This window comes from Podarcis pityusensis (assembly GCF_964106645.2).
Source record: "Podarcis pityusensis genome assembly, chromosome: Z".
Lineage (NCBI taxonomy): Eukaryota > Metazoa > Chordata > Lepidosauria > Squamata > Lacertidae > Podarcis > Podarcis pityusensis.
Genome location: NC_138044.1, coordinates 1,314,397 through 1,334,984, shown reverse-complemented (window position 1 = coordinate 1,334,984; position 20,588 = coordinate 1,314,397). Strand labels below are relative to the sequence as shown.

At 44.6% G+C, this 20,588-nt stretch overlaps 1 protein-coding gene across 9 annotated transcripts in view; it reads right to left on the bottom strand.

Moving 5' to 3' along the window:
• DENND1A (DENN domain containing 1A) overlaps positions 1-20,588 on the bottom strand; it is a 270,241-nt gene that overhangs the window by 75,786 nt on the left and 173,867 nt on the right. For all 9 annotated transcript variants that reach the window (XM_080990837.1, XM_080990841.1, XM_080990839.1 and 6 more), the window contains 2 exons: positions 16,593-16,638; positions 6,019-6,120 (listed from right to left, as the gene is read on the bottom strand). In XM_080990837.1, the coding sequence (XP_080846963.1) occupies positions 6,019-6,120; positions 16,593-16,638 (148 nt within the window). The remainder of the gene's footprint in view (positions 1-6,018; positions 6,121-16,592; positions 16,639-20,588) is intronic.

Here is a 20,588-nt window from a genome sequence, read left to right as displayed (position 1 = left end):
TGTTCTGGCTTCTGAAATTCAGAATATATTTTTTTCTTGTTTTCCTCCTCCAAAAACTAGGTGCGTCTTATGGTCTGGTGCATCTTATAGAGCAAAAAAATACGGTATTATGCTATGTAAATTATGTTTTTAACGTCATACATCACCCTGGGATCTTCACATAAAGGGCAGTATATAAATTGTAGTAGTAGTAGTAGTAGTAGTAGTAGTAGTAGGAAGAAGAAGAAGAAGAAGAAGAAGAAGAAGAAGAAGAAGAAGAAGAAGAAGAAGAAGCAGAGTGATTAGCCTGGCTGGCATCCTCTGTGTTGCACTGCCTAAACTGAGGGAGTGTAGCAGATCCTGGATCTTCATAGCAGGGGTGGTAGGAGAAAGGCCCACTGACGTCATGTTGGCTGAGGCTTGAACTGCCTACAACTTCCTGTTCTGACCAGCAGCTCCAGTGGCAGAGGGAGTGGGGAAACCAGTGCCTGACCAGCACAGCACCTGGCAAGGATTACTGAAGCATTTAGCAAATGTCCAGACTGTCTATGCACCTTGCAGAGAGATGATTCCTGGGAGCGGGGGAAGACTACCAGCAGGTTCCACAGGGGACTCATTTCTTTCTGATGATACTCACAAGTATACAACTCTTAGCATCTAAGATAGATACCCCAGAAACAGGTGCTGAAACTCTTTTGCTTCAGAGCTCTAGTCTTCTGCATGTTTTAAGATAATAGCTAAACAGAGAGGACTTTAACCCGCAAATCTAAATCAGGGATTCCTGTCTGAGCGGAAAGCAACTGCAAAAAATGTCATATTTGATGCAACTTTTGGTTGTGTGAGGACCACCACATTGGACATTTTGGGGAGGTACCAAGATTACTCCAGAAGCATAAAGCAAAGCAGAATGGCCACTTCTTTCTCACTGATTCATTTAGCAAAAGGGCAGTTCTGCGTTACTTTTTGTACAACTATGGAGGAAAAAAGAAGTAAATAAAGCATTTACTAACAAAAAAAGTATGTTTCCCTTTCTCCTTGCTCCCCTCCCCCAAGAGTTGCATTTTCCTTTCTGTAAACTAAAAAAAAGCAAAAAGCACTAAAGTGTGCATTCTATGAGGTGTTAAAGAGATAGAAGGAACAGTTTTGGGTAAAGCACAAGCCCCACACTGTCCGCGCAGAGGCCTTAAAAGCCAATGTCTTCCACTCTGTGACCTGAAACATAACCCCCCCAACTCAGCACAGGTCTCAACAACCTAAACACCCTTTGCTAGTCCTTGTCCATGCCAGCAAATGGCATGCTGGGGAGGAAGCTCAGGTCAAAGTTCATTTCCAGCCCTAAGCACCGAAAGCTCCAGGTCTGGTGCTTCGGAATGTGGGAACCAACTTTCTCTGCAGGGACTTGGCTCTTGGCAGCTGACAGATGTGTGGTGACCATCAGCTGTCCTTGCTCTGCATTGAGTAAAAGGGCACACTGCAAAGGCCCAGGGGCCCTCTCTCCTTCACTTTTACCTTACACGTTCCAGAGCTGAAATCAGCTGATTATTTATTTCACATACAAATTCTTAGACTGCCTTTTATTAGGGCCCAGTCCTAATAAGGTGGCTTACAGAATAAAAATAAAACAAACTGGATTACGAATGAGAAAACAAGCTTCTGGGGTTCAGCTCCTGGCAGAAATCAAGCCCTCTCTGCTTGGAGTCCCAAGTCAAAGAAGAGGGCAGCTGCCAAAAGTGTCCCCCCCCCGCCCCACTGCCCCCCTTTCTGGGGAAATGCTGCCCACAAGCTGAGACAGGCACCCAGTGCTCAGCTGCTCTGCTTAAGCAAAAGGAAGCATATTTTCCAACTCGGACGGTAGCCGCTACACACAGAGGCTGCTTCTTACCAAGGCAGGCACAGAAACACGCAGCCAATCCTGGAAGTGTTTTTAGAGAAGATTTTTATACTCTTGGCAGCTCAGGATTAAAGGTCAGGCTTAAGCTATCACCATGTTTCAAAATGCAATCTGTGCAGTGCAGCATAATGAAATGGTTCAGTAGAGGTGCGAGTGGAAATTCTTTTAATTAGATCCAAGGCTTTTAGTTGTCAACATGAATAAAGCAAGAAAAACACATTCCTTTGCAAAACACAATATCAGAAAGGGGAAAAAATAAATAAATGCAAGTTACTTTTTTAAAAAAATCAAGAAAACAGAAGCTTTGCACTCATGTGACCCACTCAGCAAGTTTAAATGCCCACAACATGAAAAAGCAAATATTCATGTGTGTGTGTGTGTGTGTGTGAGAGAGAGAGAGAGAGATTTCCTCCTCCTAAGGCCATACTAATAAATAAGAAGACGGGATACTTCACTGACAGAATAAAATAATCACAAGCCAATTAGCCTGTTCACAAGAGCTGATCTCGAGTAACATTTTGAGGCGCTGAAACATTGTTGATTAAAGGGTCTGGTGCTTTGTGTGGTGTGTTTCCTCCAAGAAATCCCCAACTTTGTTCATCTCTCATCTGAAACTCGCTTTCCAAAAAAGAGAGCGCATCTCTTATGTTCCCAAAATAGCATGCCACTTCTAGATGAAACCTGTGAGGGTATGTGTGTCCGAGTAAGGAACCTGAATTCCTCTCAGTCACTGATGCAAAGTTTTATAAGGGCATGAAAAAGTCACCCAGTGGTACAATTTTCACCACCAAAGCCCCTGCCCTAAGCAGATTGCTGGCTGCCAACTGGGGGCTGGGCCTTTGCAATGAAGGCACCCTAATAACAGGATTCTTCCCATGCAGACACTCACCTGCTGCCTACTTTATTTGCTCTTAGATGCTATGTGAACCCTGTTCTGTTCTGCTGAATTCTTAAAAGGAAACATTTTAATATTACCTTTGCTGTTCATTGCTGAATTTCTGATGATAGTCTTGTTTTTTTTTAAAGCTGCTTTTTAATTGATGCATGTGGTTTAATTGTTTTGACTTCAGTTAACTGTTTTTGAAATCAATTACGGAAAGGTGGGATGTAAATGTTTAAAATCAATTAAGTTGGTAGCTTAAAGAAAGATTAATGGCACCCAAAGGTGCTCTTCACACAACGAATCGAAAGTATAAATAGGGACAAATGGCTGCATTCTTCACCTCTCCGCATAGCGACAGGTAGCCTGTCCTGTTCTTAACCAAAAGTAGTAATTAAAAAAATAAAAAATTACAAAAATCTTTTGAACCTGGGGCAGAGGGACGACCGGCCTGGCCTCGTAGGATGCCTTCTCAGGAGGCAGGTATGCTCCTGCCTATAGGTGAATACAAGATTCAGAGGTGCAAAGCACACAGGCTTTGCACCCGAAGATTCCAGAAGAAGGTATGAGGAAGGGGTGTGTGTGATGCAGACTCCAACCCCAGGCAGCAGATAATCCTCAGGGGCCAGGCAGCAGCTCAGGCCAGGTGAGGCAAGGCAGGAACTGGGACAGCTCCCAGCGCAAACCCCAGGAATAATGGAAGTTCCTTTGACAAAGCTCAGGCCCCAACGGAGCACGTGAAATGGAGCCATTTTTCTGAATAACCAAAGGCTCACACTCACACATGCAAGTTCAGCAAGAATTCAAGCACTGCTGGGTGACTGCCAACTGCATCCCTGGTCAGGTGCTGGGCAACTGGAGAGGTCATGAAACTGGGTTTTCATTCCTCACTGGAAGAGTTTTTTCCCTTTGAGACTGGGGTTGCTGTCATGACGCAGGTTGCCTGGTGTTTGGTACACGATGTGCAGTTGTATTGCAAGATGCCAGCAGCTCCCTTTCAACCCAGCCCAAGCAAACATCAGTTCATCAATGGTGATCTCAGGAGTTTCACAAAACGCTCAGCGTTTCCGTAAGCTGATGGCATTTTTAGTCCTGGGAAATATTTGCATCTATGTTGCACATGGGTGATTCCATATACATGGCCTTCAACACATCTCAATGGCTTTCCTGAGGCACGAGCCCAGGGGATGCAAGTTGATACAGACCCCATTGCTCCCCCCAGGGGAAAAAGAAGTGTGTGAAAGTTCGGATTTATACATACCCCAGCAGCCAGGAACCATGTGATCCAGGCTGAGTTCCAAACACATGAAGCATGAAAACACTTGACAGAAATCCAATTACAAGCAGAAGCAAGATATCTGCTCTCTAGTGGTCAAAGCCAGAATGGAGAACAGTCTCAAGGCGGAGGAGAAAGCTTCCCTATCTGGGTACCTAACGTAACAACAGTGGGCATGTCAGAAGACACTAATTACTCAAAGCAAGAGGATGCTAGTTAAAGCTTTGTTACAGATGCTATTAAAACCCAACTGAATTTGGGGTGGGGTGGGGGAAACCCCAGGCTGTGTACACATATGTTTCCAGCTGGTTAAATGGAAATTGCTGCCAGCACTTCCTCTGCGATGCCCCAAACATCCTTCCAAAACAAGCACCACAAGAATAACAAAAGATGACAGTAATGATGGTGATGATGATGCTGATAATAAAAAAGCATAGCCTTCAAGCAGACCCACAGAAACCCAAATCAGTAAGCTTTAACTAGTGAAATGCAGCTCTCTTGTGTTATAAAAGGAAATAAATGAACGGAAGGAACTCTCTTAAAATTTATGACATTCCAAAGCTCTCAATTTGGGGTTTATTTGGCAAAGTCTCTTATGATGTTCTGCTGCCTTCTCGCAACGGCTCCTTTCATGAGGTCCCATAAAATCAAATATTTCACTTGACTGTTGACAAATCATATCCCTGGGTGCAAGGGCCTGGATCCAGCCCCTACTCCAAGAAGGGGGACATCAGCTGGCACCTTCACTGCACAGAAGGAAACCAGGGAGGAGCTCATTGTGCTTAGAAAAAAGCAGGGAGTCGTGACCTCTTGACCACCAGTTGCAGCTTCCTCCCAAGGCACTGCAACACACTCATTGTGGCGCAACAGCAAGAGCCCTGAGCTGGAGGTGAGGGAGATGCAGGTTCAAGGGCCTGCTCAGTCAAGAAGATCACTGGGTGGCCTTGAGGCATGCCACCACCCCCCATCCTAACTTATTCCACAGAGTGGTTGTGAGGATAAAAATGAAAATTAAGTATTGCAAGAGGGTAAAGTAAGGTACGCAGCAATTAGAACCAGTGAAGCACAGCAGTTAAAGACTTATGGAAGAAGACCCCAGTTCAAAGCTCAGTCCAGCTGGAAATGAAGCAGCTTTAGGAAAGACTCAGGTACTTGCCTAATGGGAAATCCAGAATAATCGCCTACTTCACAAGGATTGTGCTCATATTAGGAAAAGGTGCTGTGTTTATTGTCAGCAGTGTCAAAGCTCACAGCCAGGTTTCCACTCTGGAAGAGGGCTTAGAATTGGATGGCTCCCTATCTCTATAGGATGGGTAGGCAACCTGTGACATCCCTCTCCCCAATTGCTGAACTACAATTCCCATCATCCCTGACCACTGGACATGGCGCTTTGGGCTAACAGTAGTGGGAGTCCAAAAACATCTGGAGGTTTCCCAGTGCTGGTCTGCTGTGGAAGCCTGTGGTGGAATCAGTGGGGTGGTTATTATTGCGGCTTCAAGATGATCTGGATGTCTTTCATCATGGAACGGGGAGAAGCAGTGGCATCAGCCATGTTACTGGTTGGGGAAATTGGCAGCCAGCCCCACAAGGGGCAGAGCAACAGCCAAAGCAATGGAACACACAAATAAGGAAGGTGCTGCAGACTGGCTGGACACTGAGTAGTGGTGGCTGGATAATGAGGAGTGGGCACTTGGAGAAGGGGGGTGGGGGTGGAGACTGACTTGAAAGAAGAGATCAGTGATTTGGGGGAGCCTGTAACAACCAGGAGCCGAGAGCCAGAGGCAGGAGAAGCCGCAGGATTGGAGGGTGAAGAACAGAGTGCAGGAGGAGGGAGAGAGAGGTCCGGCTGGTGGAGAGTCAAGGGCTGCCCCCCCTCTTTCTCCCCCTCCTCCCCTGCTCCACTGTCTCTCAGGACCAGTTGAGGATTGAAGATGGAGGAGCAGAAGCAGACTACACAAAGACATTGTCCTCACCCTTGACCACTGCACTCACCACATCATTTGGCAGGCTCTGAAGATCATCAAAAGGAGTTTCGAGTGTGTTAGTGTCAACGTTGAGGACGACCACATCTTCCAGGGCCATGTTTCGGACTTTCTGAAAATGAAGAAGTTAAAAGGACAATGTCATTACTTAAGCCTAACACCTATTGACCCCTACATAACATCTGCTTAGTTCTTGCCAGATCCCTGTTCTCTCCCTGCTATATCAAACTGTCACATCATGTTTTCTGAAGCTCAAACACACATGTTGTCAGCCACCCTAAATCAACGGCATCTTGGCTTAATGTTCATCTGGTTATCTCCCAACCTCCTCCTCTCTTCTCTGTTCCAATGGTCTTAAGATGCAGAGGCAATGGGTCACCTCTCCCCTTTTATCTTAGATATGACCAGTCTGTAGAAGAGCTCAGGCACACAAGCTGTGGTGGAAGCCTCGGGGCAGGTTGCAGGCTATCCCAAGAGCCATGTTGCCTCTCCTTGCTGGATTACAAGTTGAAGGTTACTCAAGAGTTTTCTCTAGTTCACAACAGAATTAAGATATTCAGAAGTCAAATGCTCTTGAGCCCTTCCTAAGACCAGTGCTGCGTTTGTACAAAAATGAACATGGGTACACTGTTGAAAACAATGGGACCTTTGTGAAAGTTTCTCTTTAGAAAATCAGACAGACAGACAGCTGTTGGTCTGGTTTTCCTCAGTTTGGCAAACACAATCTTTTTAATATGACCCACAGTGCCCAATATTTAGAAGTTGGGAATTTTCAGCCAATAATTTGCAGCAGAGTCACAGGTGGGGGTGGTTTGAGATTCAAAGAGGATTGTTGCCTTATGAAATAATGGAAAAGGGCCTTCCACCACCACCACTTCCTCCCCCAGCTTCAAAGAACCAAAAGGTCATCTGCTTAACACATATCAGATAGACTCAAATCCAGCGCAGGAGACTTGCTTCTTTGGGGAGCCAGGAAGCAGCACAGCAACTGACTGGCACCTTCCTGGCTTGGGAAATTAAGCAACAACTACAAAAATAATCGGTTACAGCCAAATGATTCTTCATAGGCCTAACAAAAAAAAAGTCTTCAGGTAAAGACTTAACTAAAGCCAGAAGTTTGGTCAAAGGGGTTGGGCAACAGGCCTCCTCCTACACTTTGACAGCAGAAACAGATTTGGATCTCACTAAAGGCAGTAAGGGGGCAGCCACAGAATTTCAGCTGCAGCATAAAGTAATGCCAGGACTCCACAGTGGCTGAAACAGCCTTCCATTTGCACACAGCATGACATTCAGATTTAGGACCAGCCCAAGGCATTTTAGTGCCTGAAGGGAAAAACCCAAAATGGCATGTGCACATACATGAATGAACTGCCCTGCAGGTACAGGGTGGTATACAAATCTAATTACTACTACCACTAATGATAATAATAATAATAAATGCACACGTGTGCATGCACTTACTATGGAGCATTTACTGTGAAGCTCTTCAGTGCAAGCCTCATTAAAATGAATGGGCAGGACTGTTGTCGTTATAGTTTAGTCAGTCAGTTCCCCAAAGTCTGCCAGAATAAAAGTGGAAGGACAAGGAGAAGGAAATCTGTCTAGCCACATTAGGAAGGGGTTTCCAAATCCTGGGAGCAGCCACCTGTGTGCCTATGAGGAGGGTGGGACTGAGAGAAGGGCCTCCCAAGAGGTTTTCAGTGCCCATGAAGGTTCATATGGGAGAATACGTTCCTTCAGATAGCCTGGGCCTAAGCCATAGAGGGCTTTGTAGGTTATAACCAGCACTTTAGCTTGTGCCTGCAAACAAACCAGTAATAACTGGAGATGTTGTAACATGGGAATTGTGTGCTAGCACAGGACTAGCACAGTCAAACTTCCTGGTGGATCACGGGTCAGACGCATCTGCCTTCTGCACTGTCGCTTTTCACGCAACACAAAATCCCACCCACTGGTTGCCCACGCTCAGATCCCTTTTCTGCTCTTCCCCTGTCACCTATAAAAATGTGGTTTACTACCGAGTTTACAAACTTAAGCAGTATCTCCTGAAGGGGAAGAAATAGGGAAAAACAAAGGCAGATATAAAAATTAGAAATGGCACCTGGACTTGTGAAAACCTCTTAACTTCCCAAACAAACTGCAGCAGTGGGTCTGAAATGCTGTGCCTGTAAACTATCACAGCAGGTGCTGTGTGTTGCTGTGTTCATGAGCTCCACACAGCCCTTGATTTCGCAGGCAAGTTTTTGTGAGATTTCACAAATGTAATGGTTTTGCAAAAACTCAAAGGAATTGCTTCATGTTGCGGAGTGCTAGGAATTAACAGATCACATCATGGAGCACTGAGAATGGCATTGTTCTTGCTTCCTTTCTACAGCTAAGAATTCCATGCAACATCACAAGCAAACGTGACTGTCAAGGTATAGGATTTACGCTATCCTGGTTTGTATGATGCTAGCAGCTCCAAAATGGGCTCCACTTATATCTGCCTCAGTGCTTGGTCATCTTCAGGTTTGCTATTCGAAAATCTCAGGGCTTCCATTCCTATTTAGCATCAATTGTTGTTAAAACAAATAAAGAAGAATAACAACAGATATGGTTCTTTCTAACAGCAACTGGTAACTCCTGGCAATGAAACTGGTGGCTATATTGACCTATACTGCCACTGTGGTAAGATGGACATTCTTCTACAGTTAACTGGAGAATTAAGTATGGCTATGATGATGATGATGAATGTAGCAGTCTGAACTGCAGCCAAGACCCAATGAATGGCTCTATTTCAGCTGGACTCTGCCTTCTGTTGTTGACAAACACAGTGGTTTTTCTAATTCAGAAACACACCAAAGTTAGGAACGCACTGCCAGTACTGCCTCCACTAGGGATAGGGAGCCCTCCAGATGTGGTGCAAGGCAACTCCCATCATCCTAACCACTGGTCGTGCCTGCCAGGGCTGATGCAAGTTGCAGTCCAATATCACCTGGAGGGGCTGAGAGTTGCCTATCCCTGGTCCATAATGATTACCAATGGATTCCCGAGTTTTAGGCAGCAGCCCTTCCCAGCCAGACTTGATAACACCAGGAATCAAACCTGATTTATTTATTTTTGCTGAATTACAGTTGTTTGAGAATCAAAACAGCAAAATGTAATAATTAACAAAGACTGCCTTTAATTCTCAGTGCCACTGATGAAAACTTGCCCTCATCAACAAAAACTACCATCTACAGAGTGCTCAACACGAGTCTGAGCTGATAAATCTATCAACGAAAGCTCAAAGTCTCCTTTGACGAGAGAAAGCAAAGAGAACATTATTAATAAATGGAAGAGATGAGCCTAGTTTAGGATTACCCAGGGACAGTCCCTGGATTTGAGAATAAGTCCCTGGAGAAATTCCATCCCCAGAATGTCCCCGGATTTCATCTAAGGTCTCCGGGAAATGCAGCAGTGGCAGTCTCTCTGCAGCCCAGAGCAGTTAGCTCTGGCTGGCTTCAGGAGTTGCTCAGAAGTCCTCAAATGATGGTGGTGTAGGGGCTCTAAGATGCAGCTTCCGGGCTACCTCCACCTTCCCTGACCCCAGCAACTAAGCTGTGAAGGGAGGCTGCACACTGCCTATCAGAGCTTGCTTGCATGCAAGCAGGAGGGGGCAGGGATCTCTCAGTTAGGCAACAGGTAGCCTCCCTTCCCAGGTGAGGGATCCCTGCCCCCTCCTGCTTGCACGCAAGTAGGAATAGGATTGGGGCTGCTCCAATGGGAAGGGAGGCATTGCGCTGCCCAAGCCTCACCACTGCCACTCTCAGCCCTCCTTCTCCGCCTTCCATGCCTGACGCACCGCGCACCGCTTCCCCACCACCACCACTTAAGAACCAACAACTCAGGGGCTGCCCAGGCTCATGGAGAAAGGAGGTAGAAGCCTTGGAGGAAGGGGAAACGTGGCGGTTGAGGTCAAGGTGGCAGCTGCGGCATCAACGTCCTGAACGTGTAGTATTTAATTAATTAATTAATTAAATCAATTAAAGTGTCTCTGGATTCATTGAAAAAAAATCTGGTAACCTTGGCTTAGTTGTGCCAGGTTCACCAGCAAGTGAGTGCATGATCATCCTTGGGGGGAAAAGATTAGTGTTCATGTTCACAACCACCACCAGGAAGAAGAGTGCACTAGCCTCCGTGTGAAGTGCACGGTTTTGGGCTTATTGAAGGTGTACCTCTGATGCCCGCAAATCATTGCAGCACGGCAGACAACAATCAATCTGGAGCTGGTGGGGTGAACAGCGGATATCACATTTTATTATTCCATGGGCTGACAGAGCACTAAAGAGGCCTTAATGAAAAATGGCCCTCAGATTTGCAATCTGAAATAGCCACTCCACAGACAGATATGGTTAAGCTCCAAGTGCTCTTTGACCTCTGAACCCTTTGATCCATGCCCAGCAGGTGGCCTCTGACCCCCTCCTGTGCCTCTTCCCCCTCTTCCGCCAGTCAGCTAACCTTGATGTACAGACACCTCCCTGATCCTACACAGGTGATGCCCGAAATACTTATCGCTGACAGCTGCTGCTCACTAACAGAGCAACAAACCTCTCTCAGGCCCCAGACAAAAGTGGAAAAGGTATTGGTTGGGTGTGTGCATGCTGCTGTTCAGGGCTGCTTCCACTGCTGAACCATCAGGCAATGTCAAGACACAGAAATTATCCTAAAAGGGAGTTTCGGCTCCCATCCACTGTGTGTTTTTTTTAGACCACAATAAATTCAGCTGGGCTGCCACTGGCACATTTGTGATGAGGATATCTGAAGCTATATAGCACACAGGTCAGGTTATATGCAGCTGTCTTAAACAGGGCCAGAACCTTGGTCCACAAAGTCCCGCGCCCTTTACTCTTTTGGCAGAAGGTCTCCAAGAAAAGATGTTCTCAGTTAAAGCCTCTTAGAGAGCAGATGCTGGGGCCTTCTGTGCACAAAGAATGTTATGGCCACTTTCTGCAGATGATGACACTCTCTGAAGTCCATTTCTAGCATAAATGCTACTGTCAAGATGCTGCTTTGTAACCCAAAATAGCTGGAGTCCATTCCTATCTTTCAAGTCCAGTCAACAGCATCCTCTGGAAGGAGAACATTTCTGTGGCTTGCCCTTCAATAGCTTCCTTGCCAAAAAGTCTGAGCCTAAATGTTTTCTCAAGTCTGGGCTGGTGGTAGATACAAACACTCACACATGACAAATGACATGTCATATGACACGCATGCAGAACCATGTGTGCTTAATTCTGTCCATTTTAAAAAGCATATGCTGTTAGGTCGGCCTCTCCATCTGGCCCAGGGAAAATCTGAAAGGCACCTGAAAAAAGTTCTGTATCTCAAACTCAACAGGTGTGGTCTTGAGAGACCATGTGGATGCTGGTCCAAGCTCCTGCAAGGAATGGCAAGATAAATATTTGATTGAAAATGGCTGCTGAACATAAAGAACATTAAAAAGGTTCAGTTTTAGCCAGCAAAACTTACAGACAGGTAATTCTGTGTGAGATGATCCGATTCTGTTATCTACCAGCTATTTATCAGTGCTAAACACTTATTATTTCCTAATATGAATTCAATTAGTGCAGTAAAGGGGTGTTCCATTATTCATGCAACAGAATTCAACCTTGCTTATAAGCAGCGGCTTATAAGCTTCCCTTCTCCTTTGAAGTTGCTTTACGGATGGCTAAATGGGAGTCATATAGAATGACTGACTAGGTGATGATAGAAACCTTGGAAAATACGGAGTTGTGCAAAGCTCCACATATTCCACTCTGGGGGAAGTGGGTTTGTAAATCAAAAACAGGCTCTTGGACTAAAAACAGAGATTACTTTATCTCACCAGAGAGCCTTCCAGTCACAGCAAATTAGATGTAACAACCTATGGATGTGTTTTGATATTTTAACCCTCAAATATACTCTTGTCTACTTGCATTAGCAGGTTAACTGCTGCTTCTACAGTGGTCCCAAACGATTCTGAGCACTAAACTGAAGTCTACCTATATTTCCAACACAGATGGATATATAGATAGTGGCACACAGCAAAGGGTCTAGATAAAAGTGAGCCAAGGAACTCTCTCCATGCTCCTTTTAGGAGGAAATGGGGAGGACTGGAGAAAGAGTTCTCAGATTCTGAGCAGTATTACCAATAAACACAGAAAGCAGAATACAGTAAGCAAAACAACTCAACTCAACTACGAGTTACATAGAACACCAAACTTTTAAGTTCAGGAAAAAAAAGAACTGGGGATATGAGAATAGTTTATAAAATTGTCAAGCATGCAGAGTGAAGAGAGAGGAACTGTTCCACTCTGTGAAAGTAAAAGGACTTTTTTGAAACAAGTTGTGGAAATGGAGAAGATTGAGGTGCTTCACACAAATCACTGACCTAAATGGCCACGGGATTTGCCATGGCCACTGAGCCCAGGAACGTGCTTTACGCCATGGCAAACTATTTGTTCATCTGGCCAACTACTGTCAGGTCTGACTGGCAGAAGCTCTCCAGGATCTTAGCTAGTGAGGTGTCTTATCTGCCACTTGCCACCTGATCCTTTTGATTTGGAGAAGCTGGGGATCCAAGCTGGGATCGTCTCCACACAGAGCATGTGCTCTTCTCTGAACTATGGCCTGTTCCTAAGCAATGCCACAACATTATTAGATGAACACAAAGAGAATACATTCCCACCATGGCAACTAGGCATGCAGCCTCCTTGTTTAGAACTGCCCCCCTCTTCCCCCCTCTCTAATCACCAGAGGGTGGGGTGGATCTCTTCATATTGTCTTGCTGGGGAGCTTCTAAGGGGAAATCTGATTGGCTGCTGTTGGTAGCCAATCAGAGAGAACAAGATGGATCTTGGTCACCCCATGGGGCATTTTTATTTATTATTTATTTATTTAGCTTTAGGGCTCATGTGAAACACCACCATGCTCATGTTCTTTTCATGAAATAACAGCCCTGAAACACGTTGGACGCCACTTGATGAACTTTTGTAAAGCAAAACAAAGGGAAGCTTGGAAACTATGGACCAGTTAATGCTAAGCCAAACCCTGGTTTAGTGTGAATGTATGGGCTCATGGTCCTCTCCCGGTCCTCCTGCTGCTGTGCCACGGTGACTTAAGCCATGGTTTAGCTTAGTGTGTTGTCCAAACCACAGTTTGAACAGTAAGCCATAGGTCTAGACTTGGCTGCAGTTCACTGTTTGCCTGGAGCAAGACAAATCACAAACCTCAGTTCAGATGCCCTCAGTGGCACAACAGCAGGACCAGAGAAAGAGCAAAGAAGCAACAATCTCCTCTCTGGGAGACCATGCATTTGCTTTAAACCATGGCTTGGTTTACTGTGTAAAATTCGTCTATGAATGCCTCTTCGAACTCAGCAAAGAGAGGGCAAGAGAACCACTAGGGATAGCCTGCATCTAAAGCAGCAAACTTTGGAGAAGGTTAAGCAGACACGTTGCTTTGAAGTCCACCACTAGGACAGCGGGAGATTTTTACCTCACTGTAAGCTAACTTAAGGGCAGGATGCCTAGTGATCAGCACACACACCGAACATGGGAGACTGAAGCTGCTGCTCTCTAGATTTACCACAGCAACACATTCATTTAGCACAGTGTGCTCAAGTCCTACACACAACTAAGTACTCTGATCTAAAACATGGAGGTGGGTGAGGGGACTACATGCTATTTACAAGTATCTGTAAAGACTCACAAATGTGGCTTGGGAAAGGTGATTTCCATCACTGAAAATGGGGAAGGAAACAATCGCAAATAAATACTGTGAATTGCAAGAACAGTTGGGGAGGGGGAGGGTTGCATGTTATGCAGCCTGCATGACATTCCTTACTTTTAAGTCATCCCCGTGGGACAGAGAAAGAGCATTCAAGCAACACTCTACACCATTAAAGTCAGGGCCAGAAAATGATTCCATTGGTGCCCTGTTTCCCAACTCATTGCCTTCTCATTATGTTTTCTGAATCCCAAGCAATCCTAAAATTGTTTGTGGATTCAAGGATAGTTTTAAAGCAGGAATTAAAAACTATTATTTCAGCAGGCATTCCTTAGTTGATATTGTTCTGGATTTTCTCTTTTTTACTTTTCTGTTTTTACTACTGTTAGTTTGTGTTTTGAAGGTAATTCATCTTTTTATGTTAAGATACTGTAAGCTGTCTTGAGCTGACATTTTGCCGAGCAAGGAAGGATGCAAATTTTAATATAAACAAACAAACAAACAAACAAACAAACAAACAAACATAAAGGAGGTAGGCCTCAGGTCTAGCCTATGCAAAGAACAGAAGAAGGGGGAGATGAGATGAGAGTTGTATTCTACTTTGGCAGCACAAGTTCCTTGCTGCAGTTCTGAATTTAGGTTTTGCAATTCCCTATCTGTACAGCCCAGACAACACCAAAATAGTATTACTGCAATGTCTGAAAGATGATTTATTCCAAATAACCGTACTGATATTTCTTCCTGTCAATCAATTGTACTGTATCCAAATATTATGGTTATTCCTGTTCAGCTCCATCAGTATTTTGAGCACCTGGAACGGAGAGATCTAAGGGTCGCCATTACACAGGCTCAGTGAAATGAACTGCTCCAGATGGATCACAATCCATGTATTAACGTTGCTCAGAATATTAGGGAGTCTTTGTACTAGTGCTAGAGTATCTGTCACATTTCTTAGTACACCTTTTAGGTGTACATGGAGCTAAAAGGTAAACATATTTTACCATTATTGTCAGAATTCAGAACAAAATATAGTCACAGTGCACTTACTGTCCACTAAGAGCAGGTATGTCATGTAAAGGAACAGCAAAATTAATTGGTTGTTTATTATTATTATTATTATTATTATTATTATTATTATTAACAACTTATACCCCGCCCATCTGGCTGGGTTTCCCTAGCCACTCTGGGGGGCTTCCAACAGGAGATTAAAAATACATTAAAACATCAGTCATTAAGAAACTTCCCTAAACAGGTCTACCTTCAGATGTCTTCTAAACGTCAGACAGTTATTTATTCCTTTGACATCTGATGGGAGGGCGTTCCATCATTTTTTATTGTAATAACTTGGAAAAACATTTTAAATTTAATGGCTCTAAGTAAGGATGTTCATGTGAATTTTCTTCCTGCGGTGGAAAGTGTAAACCAGATCAATACATTAAGTTTATTTGTTTATTTCCATAACTATGAATCTTTCACTGACTGTTTTCGGTTTTCTGACTAATGTTCAGTAAGAAACTAAATGTCTCATAGACTTTTTGCTGAAATTCTATGGTAGTTGGTAAATAAAAATAGGAAAACAATCTGTTTGTAGGTGGAGGGGCAACATTTTTTAAAGTTATCGTTTATATAGTGCCACACATGTTCATGGCATTTTTCAAATTATAAAATGACAGATTTCCACCCTGAGGGGCTTTTGGCCTAGAATGAGATGGGGAACAGGACCTTGCCAGTGGCCCAGATCCTTGTCTCCCCCACAAACATGGTTCAACTGATAGGTGGGTGGAACCACCCATCTGTCAATCACCTGACATCATAAGGAGTTCCAAAGTGGTCACTGTAACCATGACTTATAGAGCAACCTCTGAACACCTGCTTTCAGGGCCAACCAGCTGACTGGCACTTGAAGTGTGCCATCACAGAGACTCATTTAAACCGCCTATCAGCTGACAGTTGGTTTCATGGAGCCTCTTTACAGGTCATGCGGATGGAAAAATAGCCTTAAAAGCAAACCATTTTCCCTTCTGTGGTGAAAACATTTGTATTCAAACAGCTTTAAATACAAACTGCTTTTTCTGTGTGAAAATGGAGCATTTCTTCCTCTTCACAGGCAGCAGCTTGTATTCAAAGTGCTGGAGGAGGCACAAACAGCTTCCCCCAGGCCCCCTGGCTGCACCAGGCAAATTCGGAATTTGATTGTTGGGATTTCAGCTGCACAGAGCTCTTTTCAAGCCCCAACAGTCAGCTGATCCTCGGAGCTTGCAGAAAACCCTGCGCTGCGTTTTGTCTCAAACCCTGGAAATCAGCTAATACAGTGGTACCTCGGTTTACGAACGCAATCCGTTCCGGAAGTCTGTTCTTAGACTAAAACCGTTCTTAAACTGAGGCGCGCTTTCCCTAATGAGGCCTCCACCGCCAGTGCCCGTTCCATCGTTCGGCTTCTGTTCTTAGATCAAGGTAAAGTTCACAAACCAGGACACTACGTCTGGTTTTGCGGAGTACTTAAACTGAATAGTTAGTAAACAGGGCTGTTCTTAGGTACCACTGTAGTTGGGGTTTCAAGGTGCCTTGCAAATGGCTTTGCTGATAACACCTAGCAACTGATTGGCAGTCCTGCCAAACTCTTTATGGCCCAGCTGCAACTTCACCTGCGCCCCCACCTGGTGGGGCAAGTGACTGCAGCTTGACAATTATGGTCAGGCAGGCCTAATTAGTGCCATGGGATGGAGTTTCCCCACCCCTGACTAACGAGCAGGATAAAAGTGCTTTACATAAAACAATGAAGAAAATAAAACCATGCAAGTCAAGATAGAAGTCATAAGAACCCATTACAGGAAATCAAGGATGAACAGACGAACTTACTTCCACCAGGCTTAGGTGTATTCCTATGAGGTAGGGCATTGGAGCGCTGAAACAAAATAGAAACAACTGGTTTAGTCTGAGAGAGAAAAGTTAGGAAGCCAATTATTGTCACATGGAATCTAACTGGAAATGGTGATGTTCATGCACACAAGTTTGTCACACTGTCCACATGATGTCATTATCAAAATACAAGACGGTACTCTCTCTCCCCACCCCCTCTCCCGTCTTCTCTCTCCCCCCCCCCCCACATTCACATTTCAATTGTAGAAAATTCAGTAAGTAAAAATAACCCCGAAATACATCCAGTCACTGCTGGTGTGGAAGAACATCAATGCATTTGCGGGGGGGGGGAGGTTCGGTATGCCTTGTGTATGCTGACATTTCAGTTGGCAGCCTCTGTCGCTACACCCCTACGTTCCTCACCTGAGCACAACCCTCTCTTGCCTGGCATGTGTAAACTCTTAGGTGCCAGCTGCACACATGGAAACATCAGGTGTGAATTACCTCTTTGCAATATATCGCCTCTATCTGGAAGCACCCTAGATAATGGAAACAGCTCTGTGCAGAAAAGCTCAGCATCATACTAATTCCTGTGTCACCTGAAGCCCAGAGCTTAGGAGATGCACCAGCAATTGCATAAAAAAGGAATATGGCCCCACAGCCCTTAGAGGCCCCAGGAACTAAAGAACAGATGTAAATAAGTTACAGGAAGTGACATCAGCAAGAATATCAACCAAAGCTCTCTTAGAAATCAGATGCTCACACGTGAAAACTCAAAGTACTATTCCAGGCCTAGCATCATATAAACACACAAAGCTGCCTTATGCCAAAGTCTGATCCCTTAACGGCAGAATTGTCTGCTTTGATGGCTTTGGCAGACTTTCCCCAGCTAATTCGTCCCTCAAAATACAGAGGAAGCCATGGGCTGACATATTAAACATTCAACTAAAACACAGATAACATAATACTAAACACTTAAGTAACAAGACATGGTGCTACAAGATAAATGGGACTCAGATAAAATCCAAGTGCATACTTTTATCCCGTTCCCTGACCCTCCACTTTTTTTACATTCCTCAAGTCCTTACACAAGTAGCACAATTTTACATTTCTCTCCCCTGTGCCAGGAGATGCAACTAGTGCTCCAAAGGACGCCATGAAGACAAGACCTTGAGAGCAGAGCCCAGGCAGGAGGATCCCTGGTGCAAGTCTTGTGGAAATGGAAAGTCCCCGTCTCAGCTTCCCATTCAGGGCCTTTGCATACAATGTTTGTGTTGCAGTAAAAGGGAACAGCCCAGCTAAAGAGTCCAGCTAAAGAGCTACACAAATGCAAGAACGAGAGCATCCTCCCAGCAGAGCGAAGGTAGGGTTGCTCCTTCAGAAAGAGGCCATTTAGGGAGGGTTGGCAACCAACAGGTTAGTGGACTTGCTTGGCATTATGCAATAGAATCTTAGCCTAGTCATCTCTCAGCCCAAATTTTTTAAAGTTGTTAGCAGAGTTTTTTAAAGCCCTGTAGGAAGGAAGCTGTTGTCTCTGAGTTTTTAATCCCCAAATTCACCCACAATGCCCCAAAGTGCATGTTGGGTCATTAAGTGTTCAGGTTAAGGAAAATGAACAGGCAGCCACCCACCAGCTGGAACTGGGCAGAATCTCACACCCTAGGATATTTTTGCTTGACATTGTCTAATGTTTAAGAATCATAACTAGATAGTGCCTTTGAAATGTACTGTGTTCCAGGGCTAAAGCTACACCAGATCAACCTAAACTCAAAGCAGTACACCATTTGTGTAGCCACATAAAACTCCTGTCTTCCCTGGGCCAGTGGCTGGCTAGGCTGCCAGCTCCGTTCCAGAAGTAGACATGGAGCCGAAATGTGTTCCTAATTAAGTAGATTCAGTAACAGGACAGCTTCAATGTCAAGAATACAAAATCTAAACCTCGGCAGGAAGTCTTAAGGCTGCAAATGTCTCATCTCGTGAACCTTGGAAAGGATAATGAAAAAGAGCAGGAAGAGTTCACAATTCCATAAAAAGTGGGGCCTCCGCTATGGCGTCCAGAAGAACAGCCTGTCAGAAGGGGGGGGGGGAGAGTCGGATCTGTAAAACTTAATTAACTGCTTTGTATTGATCTGTCAGTCGTCCTCAATTAATCAAGGAATGCAACAGGGAGCACAAAATATTTAATACAAGTGTCAAAATCAAAAACATCTAAGATATTGCAAAGCACAAAGGGGCTGAGAAAGACAAGTGGAGAACGTAAGTGCAAAGAGAAGCTTGTCTCCACCTGCATAGAATGAGGCTCCCAAAGTCTGGTCTGCCTGTCACACTCATGTCCTGTCCACACACTGATGACTGCAGATGATGCGTGGGCATCAATCGGCCACCAAAGGTCAAAAGCAGCACAAAGTGGGCTCTTTTATCACGTCGTGCACAATGGTTTCTGGTGGAGGCTATTCAGAAACCCAAAGAGGTAAGTAATCAAATAATGAGAAATGAAGTAGTATGCGAGCAAACCAACCCCTGCACCTTGGTTAAGTTTTGGGAATAAGCAGACATCCTTCAGAATGCTCTACATATGAGAGTGACCAAGGCTAAGGCCACAGTCTACAAAAAGAAGAAAAAGACAACGCCCAACAATGCATAAGCCGTGCTGCACTCTTTCCTCTCCAGCCCTCTTGACCGGACAGGAGGAAGTGCTTCTCATGCAACACATACTTAACCTGTGAACATTTTCATTGGCAAAGGAAGTTTTGGCGGCAGCAGGTCTATGTGGCTTTAAAACAGGGCAATGCGAAGACACAGGAGGTTAACTCGATGGGAACCCAGCAGCCCCAAAAGACAGGGGTGCAATCTCTTCAATTCATCTGTTTTTTGATAAATGGATGGCGGGGGCCAACATGAGGGATGATGTTGCTATGACCACCTGCAACAAGTCCCAGAGATTTGGATGTGTAGGCGAGGCCCACACTCACCAGCCCTACTGAAGAGGCTCCTCATGAGGCCGGAGGAACATCGCCCGGCTGTGAGTGTGAAGGCCGCTCCCTGCAAGGCCCTTTCCGCCTGGCCAGACTCACCAGCCCTACGAAAGAGGCTCCTGGGAGACCAGAGGGGCATCACTATGCCTGACAACAAATCCCAATTACTGGATTCTTTTGCACTCTTTTTGTGCCTGCCAAACAGCCGTGTTATGCTTATGATAATATTTTATTCTCTTGTTAATTATGCTGTTTTAAATGTGCATTTTATATTTGACTTCACTTAGCAATGTTTTCTCTTGAAATGTTTTAAGATTTTTTTTGTTAATTTTATATTAGGTATGTATTCTGTAGTTTACCTCCTTTGTAATGTTTTATTTTGAAATCTTTAAGATAATACTTTAATTACGTTGCTTTGACTGTATACGCTATATTTGACTTTCTTCAGATTGTTTTATTTATGTTTTATTGATTTAATATGCTGTAAACCACTTTGAGATTTTTCTTAAAAATATAAAGTGGTATAGAAATTAAATAAATAAATAGGGTGCACTGAGTCTATGAAGGCCTTTTGCAATTTCTGCGCTTTGAGGCTCAGCTGTTGGGAAGCAACAACAGGATCAGGCAACAGTCTGCAAGCCCTACTTGGGCACTTCCATAAGGCTCAGAAACAGGATACTGGGACTTGAGTCTGAGAAGGCAAATCTCTTATTATGTTGCTTACTATATGGCCCAACAGTCCAATGCAAGAGTGGCTAACATCTTCTTGAAGATGTTGATAGACTGAAACTCCCACTGTCCCTACCCATACTAGCTGTGGGTGAATAGAACTGTAGTCCCTCCAACTTACAGAGGCCACAGCATAGCCATCTATGATCTAATGGCACTTATTTTATGGGGCAAAGAGATGGGGGAGAGGAAACCCACACGATGTGGTTGTTGCAGCATCCAAACTTGAAGCTTGGTGTGGCGTTAGAACCTCAGCCAAGAGTCGCACAATGCTGGCACTGGGCATCCACGC